Genomic DNA, 18,184 nt, shown 5'->3' on the forward strand with positions numbered 1-18,184 from the left:
AGCTCAGCGTATAACAACACTTAATAGAAGCTTAGTCCAAATCTACGCTCTTTGCGGCTTTTCATTAAGTTTCTTTGAAATAATTATATAGGCATTTCCTCGGCCAGAGTGGCGTCAACAAGCTGCCACCTCAAGCGCATGCAAAGAGCCGAATCCGGAGCAGCCAGAGGAGTCATGAATCTTAAACTGTTGAGGAGCCGTCCTCCGCGTGACTCAGTCTCGGGGGAAGAAGAAGGTGGCTGCAGACAAACACTGCTCGCTGCCACCCCCGGTACACTGCAGCCGTGATGCCTGTGCTGCTTTATGGCACTCGTTCGTCAGTATTAGGAATAGAATTATTAAAGGAGGTCTAATGGAAAACAAAGATGCAAGCCACCACCAGAACCAGCACCACCATCTCCTCAATTAGCCACCCGACTGATGAACCTACTCTCAGCGCAAGGCCAACTTTCACCAGGAACTGACCAAGACTCGAGGAGGCAGGTGCCTTCCACACCTTTCCTTCCCTTCTGATTCCGGACAATTAATTTAATCCCCCAACCAAACGTCCTCCCATAATCTTCTTGAGTTTTATATTCTGCAAAACGAAGATTACCTTACTGGAGATATTTGCAAAACAGAGCAAAACCAAGTCCTGATACTGCCCGATATTCCAGACATTGCTTCAGCAAAGCACGGGCATAAATTTTACCTTCCCCCTCCCTTCAAAGGCTCTGAACTAAAAAAAGCTCGTACCTACTCTATGAAAATACAGTCACTTAAAAATTACATGAATCAAGAAAGAAAACAGGAGTAGTTCATTCTGTAGCCTTCCTTCTGGATTTTCCTAAAATAAAAATACATCTGGATAGAGATCTCTATATGCAAAACTAATTTAGTATAACCCATCCACGTGTTTGCATCCTAAGTGATATCCAAGAGCTATTATTCGATTACAAGCAATAAAAGCCTGAGACCATATCTGAGAGGTTTTCTAGTAAAACTAGAGCACTATTACTTCCAACTCAAGCCTGTTCCCACAGAAAGGCACTGCAAGACCTGTCGGTGTCAGATGTGGGAAGAAGGCACCAGAAATGGTGCTGTGCTAGCAGCCACCATCCTAAACAGGCACGGAGGTTTTTCTTCTCAGTGCTCCAAGCCAGCACTCCAGCAGCAATCCTCACTGCTCTCCCCCGCGCACAGTCTGTACAAGAGCTGACCAAAACCCCTCTACTCCACCTTAGTCCATCAGGGTGACATACAGAGCAAAAAGCCCGGAGATTTCACTTTCCCAGACTGAATTTACACTCCCGGCCATCAAGACAAAACATTTCCTTGTAAAATGATCAAATGTTTTCTAGAAGTTATTGAAAACAATCATGTGCTCGCTGTTATGCCAGTTTTTTTGCAGAGCAACTTCTCAGAGCACTTGTGTTTGAAGCGCAGACCACTTCTCCAGAAGGTATCATCCTCAAAAACAGAAATCAGAACAAGGTGAAGCCAGACAAAAGCCCATTTTCCCCCCCAAAAAACCCTTAAGAGTTGTCTTCTCCGACACAGCTCTGATCTGCGACTTCTAACAATTTTAAAGGAGCACGTTTGTTTCCTGAAATCCAGGGCTTCTCCTGGAGTTGGTTGCCACTCTGAACGTCTTAATTCTCCCACAGACTAGGAGATGGCATACCAAAGTCACATGGCTCAGAATTAAGAGGCTTTTACTCCTCTTTGCCCTTTAAAACACCAATAAAGGGACAAAGCCATATTCTTTCAGATAACTGGAAGAAAACACAGGGGAAAAAAAAATATGGAAGGCCAGCACTTGTGCTGGGGACAACTGTTACTATATTTAGTCGGGTTGTTCTGCAAGCTGCCGAGCATCTGTTTCAATGATGGTGAATGACTTTTTTCCTGCTAGTCAAGACAGCATTAATTAGGTGAACCCAAATGATTGCTACCACCGCTTCCCTGAGCACCGAGCGCTCCTCTCCCATACCCTAACACAGATTTGCTGCTTATTCCATCCTAACAGCGGACCTCCAATCCTGGCACCGATTGCTTTTGTATTTGGGAATGCCTTAATAACTCAGCTGAAAGAAAATACAGCAAATTAGAAAGAAGTTTTAAAAAAGGGAGTATCTGTACAGAAAGCCCGTAACAATTTCAACTTGTTAAAACGCACAGAAAAATAATTTCTTTTGCAATCCCCTTTAATATCAAGACAATAGATTTAAAAAAAAAAAAAAGGCTTTGAAGGAAAAAAATAACACTGATCACATAAACCAGCTCTTCTTGAGATCAGCTCCAATATTCCCTAATTTGAGAGGGGAATTCGTAACCAGAAAGCGTTATTTCAATTCACACTAAACAAAACCAAAGAGCGTTTTGAAAAAAAAAAAAAATACACTTTCTGCAAAACGCCTCTTTCATCTTAATTCACTCCTTACAAGAATTAACTGTGAGACTGCAAACCCAGGCAAGGTTCCCACAGTAACTGGTTAATTGAAGGGGGAAGGAGAAGCAGCAAACCCCTCACACTGAACATGCCGGTTGGATTTTAAGTTTTAGGAGCCTTCCTTGAATTTTTGCTGCTTTAGAAACAAAATGGTTGTGTTTCTCAAACTTGCCCCTAGCAGAGACTGTGCAACAGCAAGACCGCTCGCTTATAGGCTTTAATATGGAAATGACAGTATTTCCTAAGCAAAGTGGAAAAACAAACACTCCCATGGGTTGCACAGAGGCTTCAGGGGTAACACTATTCCTGGTAGCACCACAGCTGCGATTTTAGGCGATATTTCCCCAAATTCTTTCTCCTGCTCCCGCAGCACAGCCTCTCCACACGCTCTTCACCCTATTCTCAGGCTGGGGGATGGGTGGGAACTGGGTTTCGCCAAGCCCAGCTCCATCTGAACAGACTTTCTCACCAAACTAAATCGTCCTTTCCAAGGAGGGAGCCTTCCACATCCCACCTCCACGCTCAGGCAGCCGCCTTCCCTGTGGATATACCCCCCACGCCATGGAATCCTTGTGGAACGTGTCCCTTCCCCCAGGCGAGACCCAGCATACAAAGGAAGCCTTGCTCCATTGTCCACCTACAGCACCTATACATTGAGCCTGAAACCCGCCTCGACACAGACGCCTTTACCCCTTTTACACCCACAAATATTTAAGTTTACATCCCCAAAAGGGCTAGGGAGGCAGCGTGTCACTTCCCCCCATGCATTAGTACCTGCACCCACAGCCAAATGTTGTGAAGCCTATTTTAACTGTGCTGACTTGCGTGAGATCAGCCTCACCCAAACGCACAAATCCCGCTTAAAAATCAGTTTTGGAAAACAGTGAGAATTCGCAGAAGTGAGGGGGGGGTTTGCCTGGCTGCAAATCTCCTTCCCAAACCTCCGACTGGAACTCACAAAGGTAAAAACAACCAAAAAAAGGTAATTAACAATTCAGCGCCTGCCATTTTTTCCCATCCATCTCCAAGCAACAGTACCATAGCAACTTTTTTCCTGCTTTAATACATCTTACAAAAGCAGGCGGACTGGACAAAATAAGACCCAGGAATGTCAAATTTCCACTTCTGAGTGCCCATTCCTTCAGCTAGCTATGCCTGGAATTAAACAAACCACCCCGGAGCGGGTTTTCTCTCCCCAAAACCCCCGCCTTTGTACAGCGCTGCCTCAGTAACCGGGACTGACGGACACACAAACCCCCTCCAAGGCAGAAGCACCGTCCCGCGCTGGCGGGGATGAAGCGGCGATTCTGGGCTCAGGGGACAAAATAAGGCGAAGCTCAATTAAACCGGGGCAGTTTCCGAGTGCTGAGGATGCCGAGGTGGGGTTTAGCTGCGGCTCAGGCCAGGAGGCTGGAGGAGACCCCCGGGGGGTTCCTCCCCGCACCCCCGGGGTGACCCAGGCTGCCCCCTCCGCCCCAACCGGGGCCCCGCCGCCATTTTAGAGCCCGGTTGGCAGCACCCGCGCTCGCCGGGGCCACCGGGGCGGGGGGCTGCGAGCACCCCCCGGACCCCTCCGCAGCGGCGGGCGAGCAGGAGCCGGGGCAGAGGCGGCGTGGACCTCCCCCCCCGCCCGGTGTCACCGCATCTATTTTTCCCATGGTGACTCATTATTAAAGACGCTCCGTCATTTTTCCAACGCAGGAAGATTAAAGGAAGCTTCAAAATCTTTTTTTTTTTGGGGGGGGGGGGGGGATTAAAACAACCTGGCTGGAGGGGCCGTGAGCTGAGCAGCCACCCTGGGCTCGTTACCTTCTTTTTCCCTACTTAACAAAAAAAAAAAAAAAAGCTTCCAGCGTGGGGTGCCGGGCATCAACTTTGTGCGAGAGCATTTCCCGAGGAAAAAGGTGTTGCTGAGGCGGCAGGGAAGAAGCCGCCTCCTCCTCCTCCTCCCCGCATGAAAAAACGAAGGGAGGAGGGAAAAAATACAACCATGCAAACAGCTACTACTTCCTTATGAGCAGGACTAATCTATGCCACGAAAAAAGAAAGGAAAAAAAAAAACCCAAAACACAATATAAATAAGGAGTCCAGAGCGCTTCCCGCGTGGAGGGATCCGGTGTTTTCTTCGTGGGTTTGTGCGATTTTTTAATTTTTTTTTTTTTTTTAAGAGTCACGTTTTTGCAGCTGCAGGCACTTCGGTTCCCACCGTTCGCTGCACCTCGGGGGGGGAACGCAGCATCCTCAGGGCCGGGGTGGCTCCAGATGGAGAAAAACACAGTAAAAAGAGGGCAAAATAAAAAGAGAAAACTCCAAACGTTGTTTAAAAAAACAAAACAAAAAAAAAAGCAGCAATGGAGAAGCAAGATGGCCAGGCTTAAGGCTGCCTCCGAGACTCCGCGCACCCCCCTCGGCATGAAATCCACTCCGTGCAGAAAGCCGAGCTTGGACACGCTGCTCCTCCGTCTTTTCGTGGTTTATTTTTAGTCGTTATCGTGATTATTATCTTTTTCTCCGCTCCGGCAGGTCTCCCCGCAGATCCGTCCACGCCGCCAGTCCTCTGCGGACGATCCTCGCCATGGCGCGGGGGTTATTTACAACGATTTTGTTTTCCTCCTCCTCCTCCTCCTCTCCACAGGCCGCGGGAGCCACCGTCCCCCCGCATTCCCCCCCCCCCCCCCCCCCCACCTTTTTTTTAACGGGTTTTTATTCCTTATTTTCCCCAAACCGAGGAAGAGCCGCCGACAGGGCCTCCCCGGGGGAAGGGTGGGGAGAGCGACCCGCGGGCGCGGGAAGGACCGGCGGAGCCCCCCCGCCCCGCTCCCCACTCACCGCTTGAAGTGCTCGATGATCTTCTCCTCACGCACGTTCTCCGGCAAGTTGCCCACCCAGAGGTGCCTGGTTTCCCGGACCATGCTGCGCGGCGCGGGGCGAGCCCGCCGCCCCTGCCCCGGCTCCCGGCCGCTGCCTCCCCCCTCGCAGCGCTGCCGGCCGCCGCTCGCCGCCCGCCGCCGCCTCCTCCTCCTCCTCCTCCTCCTCGCCGCCCTCCGCCTCTTCCGCCGCGGGGCCCTGCCGCCCTCAGCGCCGCCGGCTGCCTCCCCCCGCGGCGGCGGCGGCGGACGACACCATCCCCTCCGGGGGGGCCCCCTGGCTGGCGGGCCGGCTGGCGGGCGGCGGGCTCCCCCTCCGCCGCGGGTTTTCTTCCTCCCTGTCTCCCCCCGCCGCGGCCCTCGCTCGCTCGCTCCCGCTTCCTCCTCCTCCTCCGTCAGCGGCAGCGCGGCGCCCCCCCCCGCCGCCGCCTCCTCCTTCCCCCCCTCCGCGCTCCCGCTCCTCTGGCGGCTCCGCTCGCTCTTCCCCCCCCCCTCCCCTCCCCTTCCCTTCCCCGCGCCTCTCGCAGCGCCACACGGGGGCCCCCGCGCAGGCGCACTGCGCCCCGGGGCGCGCGCCGCGGACCCGCCGGCGGGGGCGGAGCGCGGGCGCGCAACGCCCCGCTCCCGTGCGGGGGGGGGGGGGGGTGGGGGGGGTGTACGGCGGGATTGCGCCTGCGCGGCGGCGCGAGGGGGGGCGAGGCGGTAACGGAGGGGGGGGGGGCTGCGATGGAAAACGGAAAGGGGGGGGCACTGCGAAACGAGGGGGGTGCGGAAAATAAATAAAGGGGGTGCACCGCGAAAAACCGGGGTGGTAGGCAAAAAATAAAGGGGGGGCACTGCGAAATGATGGGCTGTGCGAGAAATAAAGGGGGGGCACTGCAAAAAATAAGGGGGGTTCACCGCAAAAATAAAGGGGGTGCCCTGCAAAAATAAAGGGGGTGCACCGCAAAAATAAAGGGGATGCGCTGCAAAAAATAGGGTGCACTGCAAAAATAAAGGGGGTGCTAGGCAAAAAATAAAGGGGGGTGCAGCGCAAAACCCGGGGTGCCAGGCAAAAAATAAAGGGGGTGCACTGTGAAATGATGGGCTGTGAGAAATAAAGGGGGGCTGCACTGCAAAAATAAAGGGGTGCACTGCAAAAAAATGGGGTGCTAGGCAAAAAATAAAGGGGGTGCATTGCAAAAAATAAAGGGAGGTTGCAATGAAAAAATAAAAGGGGGCTGCACTGCAAAAAATGGGGTTGCATTGCAAAATGAGGGGGTGCTACACAAAAGGTAAAGGGGGACCACACTGCAAAAAATGGGGTGTTATGGAAAAAATAAAGGGGGCTGCATTGCAAAAAATGGGGTGCTATGCAAAAAAATAAAGGGGTGCTACACAAAAGGTAAAGGGGGGGCTCCATTGCAAAAAATGGGGTGTTACGCAAAAAATAAAGGGGATTTCATTGCAAAAATGAGGCGGTGCTAGGCAAAAAATAAAGGGGTTACATTGCAAAAAATAAAGGGGGTTCCCAATGCCAGGGCAAGATCCTGAGGAGCGCAGGGAAACGCTCTGAGGGGCTTCTCCCAGCCGGGGGGGGCTCGCTGGGCATCGCAGCCCCCTTGCTGGCCCTGACACCAACAGTGGGAAACGGGGCCGCAGGGATCTCCCCCATCCTGAGGCACAAACTTTACCCCCAAGCGACAGAAAACCCAACTCGCTGCAATCTGCGGGAGGGAGCAAGTAAAAAATTAATTTAGGGCCGTGTGGGAGCCTATAGCTCCGTGTATGGCTCCAAAGTTCAGAGCTATAGGCAACCCCGAGCGGGGCTGGTGGCAGCGAACGGGGCCAGAGGTCACCGAATCCTCCCGGCTGTCCAAAATATTTCCCTCCACCGAAACGGGGAGGCCACGTCACCCCGAGAACGGCACGAGTAATGCTCCTCGTGAGTATTGCCCAGCTTGCAGAAGGGAACCGACTCGCGTGTTGCACCCCGTCCCTGCCCCAAAGGCGGCTCTGCAACGTGGAGTTAAATGTTTTTCAACCCAGCAGGTCTCGTTTTCCACCAAAATGTGCCTCTGCATGGCTAAGAACACCTCTTTCTATGCCCGAAAAGGAAAATACCCAACCGATTACTGCCGCGAGATTCTGAGCAGTTTGAGGTCAGGATAAAACCGAACACACACCCAGGGCCACGAGTCCTTTTTGGGTTTTTCTGAAGCCAGTTAGCTGCTTTCACCGCAGACTGCGCACTGATATTTCAGTATTTTCCTTGGCCAAAGCCTCCTGACGGCGCTTTTCTATTGATTAAAACCACGTTTTATTTGTCGGGGCGAGCAGCGCTCAGCTTTGCTGCCTTTGCCACCCGGTCCAGCCAGCCCCTGCCCAGGGCCGCTGTAACCTTCTGGCAACAAGTCCACCTCAACAACTGGTCAAAGTCATCAAGCTATAGGTGGCTTAACAAACATGCAAATCTCTTGATTTAATCAGACCTCTGACGCACATCGACTCGAGCCTTGGCGGACCCGAGTCTTATCCCCAACTCTACCGCTGCCGGGTGGCTGCGAGCCCATATCCCTTCACGGCCCCGTGCCTCAGTTTCCCCAGTGATGACGGGCATTACGCTGCTCTGCCAAACCGAGATCTACTGATTAATAAAAAAAAAAAAAACCAAACAACCCAACTCTTTGCACGCAAACCATCTATTATTTAAAACATGTGACGGAGCCACGTGCGCACAAGAAAATGCACTGCCAACGCGCTCCACTGGCACTTTCTTCTCCGTGGAAATGGGCTTAGTTTTCTGTTTTAACTGGTCAGAAGCCCAAAGAGCGGCCGCTATGTGTCTATACCTTTAACAGGCTCTACAGGCATCCATTTCGGAGAGGAAGAAACCCAAACCACGCATCAAACGGCTTTTCGATGCTGAATTCTCCCCTCTCCGATGGAGCGTGCTTGCTGCGACAGCATTTCCAACTGTTCCTCCCCTCCTTCCCTGCTAGGGCGGCACCTCCAAGGGACACGAGAAAACCGCGCCGGCTCCCAGGTCCTTCAAAAGAAACCTCACGCAGGGTCACTGCTGTCACACGGCCATCTTGCGGGCAGGCTGGCCGGGAGGGACATCCACAGATTGCAAACAAAGCCATCGACTGTTGACAGACAGTTGAAACGAGTGCTTGAAGGGCTCCGTTTACACGAAAACCAGCTGGAGGAGCAGCACAAAGCCCGGCCCGTGATGCAAAACGAAGCTCTGGACCCTCCCGATACTTTTCAAACGCTTTGGGGGGAAACTGCTCCCAGTTGTAACACACAACCACACTCGGGTGATGCCGCTGTAACCGGATCCCTCCAACTTGTTCGAAGATTTTAAAGAACACAGACCCGGGCTAGAGATCAGAGTGAGCATAACCTTCCTCTCAGCAGGCCAAAGGGGCCTTGATGAAGGACCCATCTTATGCGGCAGTGACCAACACCGTCCTCGTCACTGCAGAAGGGACGCGCGTTCATGCCAGCCCGTTGTCCTGCCACTGGTGACAACACAATGAGCATCCAGAGGTGAGACATGGACACGCATCGCCGCGTGCTGCCCTTCCCAGAGGGACAGACAGCCGAGGAACAGCGGGCTTCAGCTGCTCTCCCATCGCCCGATGGCCCTTGGCCTTCGGGACACGCGAGGGCAGGATCCAGCGTGCCGCATGGCACAACTGAAATTACTCATGCCCGTGCGGTGGGTGTAGCCAAGAACCCAACTAATCTCCGGGCATCTCGGCCAACCCCGCAGTTAAAACATTTGGATGTTTCTTATCGGCACTTGGAGAGGATTAAAATGCCAGGCCATATATTAATGAGGGAACAGGTTATAAACCCATCGCAGCTTGAACACCGTGTTCACGTCAAGAAAAGCAAAGCAAGAACAGGACAGATCAAAAGAAAGCCATTAAAGGCGTGAGAAAATGGTGCTGCCGTATAAGGAGCTAATAAAGTTAGCAGCTCTCCATTTTGGAGTTTAAAAAAAAAAGAACAGGAAGATCAGAAAACATCACCGGGGTCCACACAAACAGCCAGAGACAGCCTCACTTCAAGGAGTAAATGTCAGTAGAAGCGAGCAGACAACGCTTGAAAAGGCAAGTTTGTACGTTTTTACCGCGGCACCTTACACAAGTGGCGGAGCTCACTGCCACGTGTCGCCGGGACTGCTTGCCAAACATTTAAAAAAGCAGAGATTAGATACCGAACAAGGACAGCAACCAGAGCTATATTTGCTAAGACCGTAACTTCCTCTACTTGGTTCTGGCTTAGCACTAGCTCTGCGTTTTGTGCTCGCAGCAGCGCAGCTGGAGGTGGGGAAGGGAGGCACCGCGCCTCTCCCTGACGTTGGGGACACCGGCCAGCTACATCGACCGGGGACTCGCATAGATTAGAGCGGTCGCGTTAGCGGCACGCAGTGATTATCCCCACCAGTGTCCAGTATGCATCCAGCTTGCTTTGTTTTTTTACAAAAAACCACTAGGTGACCCTGACAAGAGCCCTCAGACACCACCAGAGACACTCGGAGCGTTTCTTTGTTTGAGCCGGTCAGCTCCAGCCACCATCTTGTCATTATAAAATGTATTTACGTGCCTTTCCTGCTCATTGACTATATTTATTAAAATGACAGTATGGCAGCCGAATATCAAATTGCCAGCTAGGCTTTTATCTCATTTTTAAGCCAGCCTGAATTACTGGCCTAATTTTATTGCTTACCCATTAGGTTTTATGCAATGGATAATTTTCTCCAAGAAGGAACGGGTGCTGTTTGATATTTGGGCTCATTTGTTGCCAAGACAGAGGATACTGGCTTGCACACTGATAACGCTTTGAACACGAAGCCTGGTTCTGGATCCTAAGCAACACAAAGTATAGGATTTGTATTAATAAAACTATTGTTTTCGGTTCTTTCCTCTTTGAGGGTTTGTGCTCCAGATCTTCACGACGAGATGACTCTGTCCAGAAAACTCCCTTCGTGTTTTTGAAACCCAGTATTTAGTAATTTATTTTCTAACGGCTCTTCCCCGCTAGACTTCATGGTGGTGGTGTTCTTATCCCCACAGTACCCGGGATGGGAGCTGCCACAAAATACCTCCCCTGTAGCTGGTGGCTTTGCACCAGTTACCTTCTGCAGCACAGTAAACACAGCTCAGGAGCCCCCTGGAATTCAGTTTACACTGAACCCATTTGTACATATATAAAAGCACACTTCTGTTTTCAAAATACACAAAAACAGACGTTTCTTCAGCAGCAGAGTACAGTGGGATTGCTGAGCCATGCAACCAAAACACCATGTGCCGTCACAGGACTGCAAAAGAGCTTACTCTTGCTACAGCGTAGTAGATATATTAGAATTCATACCTATTTTTTTCGCTTGTTGTTGGGAAAAATCAGAAATATCACAGTGCCAGCTTCTGCCCTGCTTCCCCTTGCCCCCCAGCTTGTGTGCGACCACATACCGAAGAGCTGTACCTGCTCACCTCACAAGGGTTTTTCCCAAACATGGCGCATTTCACCAGCTAGACAGAGAGGACTTTGGTCTTCCAGGCTGCAAAATATTACATTTTAGGGCAAAACCAAAGAAAACAAAGCCAAAAAAAGCCAGCCCTGTGTGATTTGATACTTGAACATGACAACTGCAAAGGATGTGATTCCCCTAGGACTGGATAGATCACCGTATCCTGTACTTTGTCATTTTTAACACCCCATTGTTGTATTACCTCTACATAAAGGCCCCGCGTGCAACGCCCAGGAAAAATCACAGAAATGACACTGGAGATGTTGCAGGACAAGGTTTTAACACAAAACCCACAGTCTAAACCTGTGAGCTAAAGGCTGCTCTTCCCCACATTCCCCATCGGATCGATTGGCACACCCAGCACAAAATAAACACCGAGCCAGGCACCAGAGCTTTTGTTTCATCATACACCATTTTGATACCGAAGCAACTTTGATGGTGTTTTAAATGGAGCAGACTGAACATGCGGTTGCGTGGTTATCGCTCTTTCACTTCAGAGAAAAGCACAAAGAAAGATCCTTGTGCATCAAGACCTGCTGCGCTCAAAAACCTCTCCAGCAATACAGCGCAGAACAGTTCCTCGGCTGGCTTTGGCTTTCGTTTTACCTCTGCTGATCTCACGATGCAGCTTTTTAACTCTTCGGGATAATAGGAAGGCTTGAAAGACTGCGGCTTCCCCCCTTACGGAGGAGGAGCGGAGGTTTCTATCGCTCACTTGCGTTTTGGCACTGGAAATTCAGGTTTTGTTTAGCTTGGAAGTCTCAGGGATGTAGTTCTAGTAACTCTTCAGTCCAAAGCAGAGGGTGGCGAAAGTTCAGCGCTCACAAGGTAATTCTCACTCGTTTGTCCAAAACTGCCAAAGAAAAGTAATTCCAAGTCCCACAGGGTGTGCCAACCTGAAAAAATGTGGAAACATCCCGCCCAGCCAGCTTCTTGGTGCACCGGACCTCCATGCCAGCGCAGGCCTCTGATGAGCACGAGGCAGATCTCCAAACCAACACATCCCTAGTGAGAGAATAAAATTAATATCCCTGTCCACGCTGGCTTATTTCAAGTATAGACAAGGCTTTAGGCACAGGAGCTACTGACAATTTTCACATGCACCACACACCAACTTTCCCCAGCTCTCCACCACAGGGAGCACGGTATGAAATCTGGCCCGGACACCTCATACTTACCCTCCGCTAAATTTTTGCCAGAAAAACATAGTCATAGCTGTGCTACAAATCACTGCAGCAACCAGGCTGCCTCACTGGCAGTGAAATCACTGCATTTCTCATGAGGTCTTGCTCCAGCTTAGCAGGGCAGGGCCTCTCCGCTGGTCAGCCAGAGGCATTCACGCAACACCGTTGCCAATATTCTCATTAAGGGAGGCTAACGAGAAGGCGCCGATACCTAACACTCCTTGTGCACTAATGACTGCCGGGACTCTGTGCCTTGAAGTCATGTGTGACCTAGGAGAGACCAGCACCAGGTGCTTTTTATTACCTTTTGCAACACAACAAAAGAAATTGCACCCAGTAAGGAAGCATTTTCCTTCTTCCTGGTGAGCGAGCACGACTTTGAGAAATCAAGCAATAAAACTGCAGCATCTCACGGGAGCAAGTTCAGAGGAAAAAAAAAAAAAAAATAGTTCAAGGGGACCCTGATCTTCACCAACACAATTTAGGACGTTGCAACACTCCCTCCGACGTTTGCCCGTTGCATTTGCCTGAGGAAATTAGGAGTAATACACTATCGCATGTAGGGCTGTTCACTTGTAGGGAAAGGGGCCCCACAGTTTTACTCCCTGGAGGCAACTGTTCTCCCCACCCCTTTTGTGTGTATTTTTTTTTTTCAGATGTGCCACACATCAGCACAATGCTGACAACTGCATTGTATATTTTCTGCCTATGCAGCACTTCAAGAGCACACAACTCTGGAAGGTTTTTTGAAAGGGGAAAGGGGGAGGGAGCTGTCCTTTGCTATACCGTTTTAATTGCACGGCTGGCTCTTCTATGTGACCACAGGGAAGGGAAAAAATCACTTAAGGTTTAAAAACAGTACTATTTTTAGCATCCAAAAGGGTCAAACTCAAGTCTTCTCACAAGATACAGTGGAGCTTAGAGTAGAAGCTACCACAGGCACAAAAAAAAACCCAACACACCAGGGTTTCTTCTCTGGCATTGGAAGTGACCCCAGAAAACAGCTCATCTGTCCTTGCTTACAGTTGTTACGGTCTCTGTGGTTCCACACCTGCCAATGCAGAGATACCTGCAGTGAAAAAGGAAAATGGAGGGAAAGGGATGAAAAGCTGGACTGTCAGTTTTTCCACCTGCCAGCAGCAGCTCAACAGAGCCTCAGTGGCACTGCTCCAAAGAGCAGCGAGCAGAGCACATAACCAGCCTTCGCAAATGAAGGTAATAGTTAATATCTCACACGCACATGCATTATACTGATAGGACTGGCAAACACAGCTTCCTTTAAAAATAAGGATGACTAATCCCAAGCAGTTTTTATTTTTTTTTTAAAGGCCACAAGGCAGAGCTTTTTCCAGAAGCGCCAGCCTTTGCTTTTGTGAAATAGTAAGTGGTGGGAAGGGGAAGCCCTGGGATCTACTCATGCTATCCAGACAGAAGTAACCACAGAAACATTGTGGGTTTCTGTGGCCCATGTACAACACACACTTACACAACCAGAGCACTGTGCCTTACGCTCCTCCACAAGGCCGGATCCAGCTGCCCAGGCAGCTCTTAGATCTCTGTATGTTTACAATACTTACAAGGAAGGTATCTGCTGTGGAGAGGGGTTACACACACAATCCTGTATTTCCCTGGGAAGGAAAAAAAAGGGAAAAAAAAGGAAAAAAAAAAGGCATAAGACAGCTTTCACCCATAATATGGTCACATCCTCTTGCGCTACCTCAGTCAGGGAAGGGATATGCTGGAAAAAAGCAGTGTGCAGAGTACTGTAAGTGAAGAAGAGCATCTGCATTAGCTCGGTGGGCCCAGTCCCTCAAGCAAGGTCATTCTGGCTCACAGGGAGGCACATTAGCACTAGCAAGCCTGCTTTAATGCAAAGCTGTGGTCAAACCACAGCCGAGCCAGCACTAAAGGAGGTCACTTGGGGACTACAAAAACGTAATGAATTAAAAAAAAAAAAACAAAAAAAACCCCCAACAAAACAAAACCCCCAAAAAACCACCAGCAAATCTACAAGCAGATGTTTACTGACAAGCAGGCGAGTCCACAGCTTCGCTCTGGTAAGCTGCATGGTCTGCACGGAGCAGGCGGAGAAACAACAGCCCAGTTCCCAGGACGCAGCAAAATTCTCTGCATCTAACAGAGAACACTGAACAGATTCAGGTTACAGCTTTTAGCCAGCCCCGCTTACCAACCTCCCCCCCAGCTTTGCAGCCCTAAGCCCCACCAAATTCATCATTCTTTTAAGCACTCAGAAATGGAGATCTGCCACCAACATGATTTTTGGTGGTGGCACCGTTAAAATACTTACCCACCTCACAGCCAAGGGCTGTGAAATCTTAAATTTGTGAGTGTTTGCAAATTATTTTGAAAGCCTTCCAAGGAAGGTGCTGTAGGATTGTAAATCCTTCCCATTATTAATAAAATGGAGCTATTGTTCCAGCTCTAATCAAGACTTGTCTCCAGCTGGGCAATTTTAAAACGCAATTCAAAACACACACACACACACAAAAAAAAACGATCATGAGGAAGCTTCAACCCACAGGCTACCAAGAAAAAAAAAGAATCACTGAAAGAGCAAGCTGTTCTTTAAGGGGAAGGGGGAAAGAAAATAAAAAATAATAACCCTGCTATTTAAAATGAATTCCAGTCGGGAGCATGTCAGGGCAAGGGGGGAAAAGCCTCCCTCCCACTGCCTGGGAAAGGTCACTTCTGCCATCAGTGCCCTCCCTACGCCAGATCAAGGCTGCGGCAGCGCGTGCGAGGGAGCAACCCCATTGCTGTGAGCCCAGCCTCATCCATCTCCATCAGAAGACATCTCTGCTTTTAATTTATTTAGCAAAAGGGGAGGAAGAAAAAAGATTAAAAAAACCAAACCAAAACAAAAAAAAAAAAACCACCACCCTTGCAAACACCTCCCAGCACCCTTTTCAAGGATGGGGAAATCTAGCAAAGGGGAGAGGCTTGGAAAAAAGGCTGCCAGCCGGGGAGGGAAGGCAGGGAGAGGTGGTGCATCCTCTGCATCCTCCTCCTCCTCCTCCTCCTCCTCCTCCTCCTCCCCCGGCGGCAGGGACCACGCCTGCCCGGCGCTGCGGCAAAGGCTCCGCAGTGGGTGCTCCCCTCCCCCGTAGAAACTTCTGGAATAAGCAGCCAAGCTGGGGAGAGAAGAGAAACCTTTATACCCGCAGAGGAAAAAAAAAAAAAAAAGAGAGAGCGCGCAAGCAATAGAGCACATAATAAAAGGGAGAGAATTGCACAAGGATGGGGTGCGTGCAGGGGGAAAAAAATAGATTTATATAAAAATTAAGCCATGAGTGGCTTTGGCAGCCCCGGCTCGGCAGGGTTTTGCAGCCTGCTTGGCTTTAAATAAAACGCCCCAACACAAAGCACAAAAAAAAAAAAATGGTGGTGTTGGGAGCGCTAGATGGTGGGATAAAGGAGCTGATCCCTCCTCCCGGATCTACAGCAAAGCCCTGCTATTTCAGTTGAACTAATTTGTCCTCTCTTTTTGTTGCAATGAATTGTCTGATCCGGACTATTTGACTGCATTTACAGCTTCACTTACTGGGGTTTGTTTTTGTGTGCTGCTTTTTTTTTTTTTTTTTTTTTTTTATTCTCTTTTATTGTTGTTTTTCTGGGTGTATTTTTTCCTCTTTTAATTTAAAAAAATCCTCCCCAAATCTCCCAAGGAAAATCTGCATCTCTGTGGAACAAACAAAACATTCAGGCACAAACTTCCACCATGGACTGTAAAAAAGAGATGGGTTGCTTTTTGTTCTTTTTCTTTTTTTTATGGCATTTTTTTCTCCTGCTTTTAGGATATATTGTAGTAGAAAGCCAATGGAGGAAAACAAAGGTAATATATATATATAAAATCAAACATATATATGGGCCAAAATTACAGTTGATTATATATAATTAAATCATAAGTGTTTTAGGTGTGTGGGTTTATTTTATATTCTGTAATCAGTCCCTGGAAAGAGGAGATACACATATATATAGAAATATGTAGTGAATATATAGAACTATTTCTATATATGTAGAAATAAAAGAGCATCTGTATGGGCCTAAATCTGTAATTCCAGGAAAAAACAGCAGTATTTTAGGCATGTGGTTTCTAACAAAGAAGGGTCAATGTTATAATGTAGCCTGTAACAACACCGTGGTGCATAAAAAAGGTAAGGTAACATTAAAAAAATTTAAAAAGAAGAAAGAAGCATAGGTGGTACCTTGGCTGCAGCCTCCAGCAACGAGCATTTGGATGTTACGGGGTTATTTTTTTTTACGGTATTACCACGTCTGATCACACCAAGTATATGCTTTTAATTAACCGAATGGCGGGCAGGTTGTCGTGGGGAGCAAGGCAAGCGGCGACGGCTTCTTCCCTGCACCACTCCGGCTCGGAAGATAAATCAATCCTCAGGTGTTTTGGGGTTGTTGGTTTTTGGTTTTTTTTGTTTTTTTTTTTTTAAGTGCATTTGGGTATTTTCCATGCTGTGAGGAGAGCGGAAGGTGGTGGCTTCAACCCCTGCAAAGGAGAAAAGCGGTGGAAAAGAAAGTATTAGGCATAAAACTACCCACCTTGGGGTGCATGTAGTGATGATGAGGGGGGGCGCGTGGAAAGCGCAATTCTGGGCCAAAAATCTTCATGCTATGAGGAAAAAAAAATTAAAAATTCAGGGGTCAGTGCCGGCGAGCTGCGCCGTGAGGGGAATGAGGGGACGATGGTGCTGGAGGGGGGGCTGAGGCAGCGATGGCGGGGGGGGGGAGGCCGAGGCCTCCGCCACCTCCGTGGCCGAGGGGAAATGCGCATTTCTGGGCATTTTCGCATCCTTCTGCAAAGGCTCCCAAGGAGAAAAGGGCCGGGGGGGTGGTGGTGGAGGTCAGGTTTCACCCGCAGCGCTTTCGCTGCCCGCCTGGAGGGGATACGCACATCAGGAGGAGCCCCTCCGCCGCGCTCCTGGCACGGCTCAAGCCCACGCTCGCCGCCCCGGCCCCCGCAGCCGCGCATCGTCCGTCCTTCCCCCTGCTGCCCGCCCGGCGCCATTTTGTCGCCTCGGCGCCGCTCGCCGTGGCCCCGCCGGGCGGCCATTTTGTGAAGCGAGCGGCGGGGGGCAGCTCCTGCAGTACCGCGGGTGAGGCGGCGCTGTGGAGCCGGAGGCGGCGGGGCCGGGCCGTGAGGGGCCGCCTCCTCCTCCCCCTTTTGTCAGGCAAATGCCCTCCCTTTTCTCGTTTATTTCTCTTTTTCTTTACAAAAACATGGTGCCTTTAAAACGCCGGGTGGAGGCCGATCGCCTCAGGAAGATTCAGCCTTGGGCGAAGCAATCCGATAAAAGAGATTGAAGTGTATTTCCCCGGCTGGGCTGTGAGGGAAAGTTTAGCCGCACGGAGAATTAAGGGGTGTATTTATTCTTAGGAGCTATTCCCTGTTCCTTCGCCTCCCTCCAGCTTTTTTCCCAATGATAAATCGCCGAGGTCAATAAGCCACCTTGACAAATGGGATAACCATTGCGAGAAAAAGCTCTTTTTTTTTCAAAAAATAACCCTCCTAACCTAATGAGCTCTAATGGACGCTCCAGCAAAATAAAGATCTAACGTAAACTGCTTGAAGCCAGGTGTGGGTGAAAATTGTTAATTTTGGGGAAATAGGGCCGTGGGATGCTATAATCGCTGCTGATACGATGAAGGAAAGCTGGGGTATAAAATGTCAAAGCCCCACTTACAGGCATGTGCCGTGCATCTATTTTCAGAAATGAGGTGGGTTGGTTTATGTTTTTTTTTTTTCCTTTATTTTTTTATTAATAACCCAGTGTATCGCTTGCAGCCTGGTAACACGCTTGCATAACCGGCTGCATCGATTTCACCTCACGCTATTGAAAACATGGCATGCTTTAAAAATAAATCGTGGTGTTGGGTGTTTCAGTTTTGTGGGGAAAATGAGGGAAAAAGGAGGATATTGCATTATTTTTTTAATGTATCCTGCCTGTACTGCATAATAAAGCTGGAGAAATTCAGGGCTTGGGCTGCTCCCAGAGTAATCCCTGCTGGTTCGCCCCCTCTCTGTTAGCCAGCAGGATCAGACCACTCATTGCAGAAATGTTACGTTTTTAGATTGTGGTGAAGGTGGGAAAGGGCAGAAAACGGGTCCGAACGCTCCGTGGGGAAGGATGACGCTGCAGCA

General features: G+C 49.7%; 1 protein-coding gene across 2 annotated transcripts in view; it reads right to left on the reverse strand.

Moving 5' to 3' along the window:
- SPEN (spen family transcriptional repressor) overlaps positions 1-5,704 on the reverse strand; it is a 70,484-nt gene extending 64,780 nt beyond the window's left edge. For both annotated transcript variants that reach the window (XM_074893181.1, XM_074893180.1), the window contains exon 1: positions 5,261-5,704. In XM_074893181.1, the coding sequence (XP_074749282.1) occupies positions 5,261-5,343 (83 nt within the window). In that variant the 5' untranslated portion in view covers positions 5,344-5,704. The remainder of the gene's footprint in view (positions 1-5,260) is intronic.
- Between the last annotated feature and the right edge of the window lie 12,480 nt (positions 5,705-18,184).

Source organism: Strix uralensis, chromosome 23 (genome assembly GCF_047716275.1).
Source record: "Strix uralensis isolate ZFMK-TIS-50842 chromosome 23, bStrUra1, whole genome shotgun sequence".
In the NCBI taxonomy this organism is placed as follows: Eukaryota; Metazoa; Chordata; class Aves; order Strigiformes; family Strigidae; genus Strix; species Strix uralensis.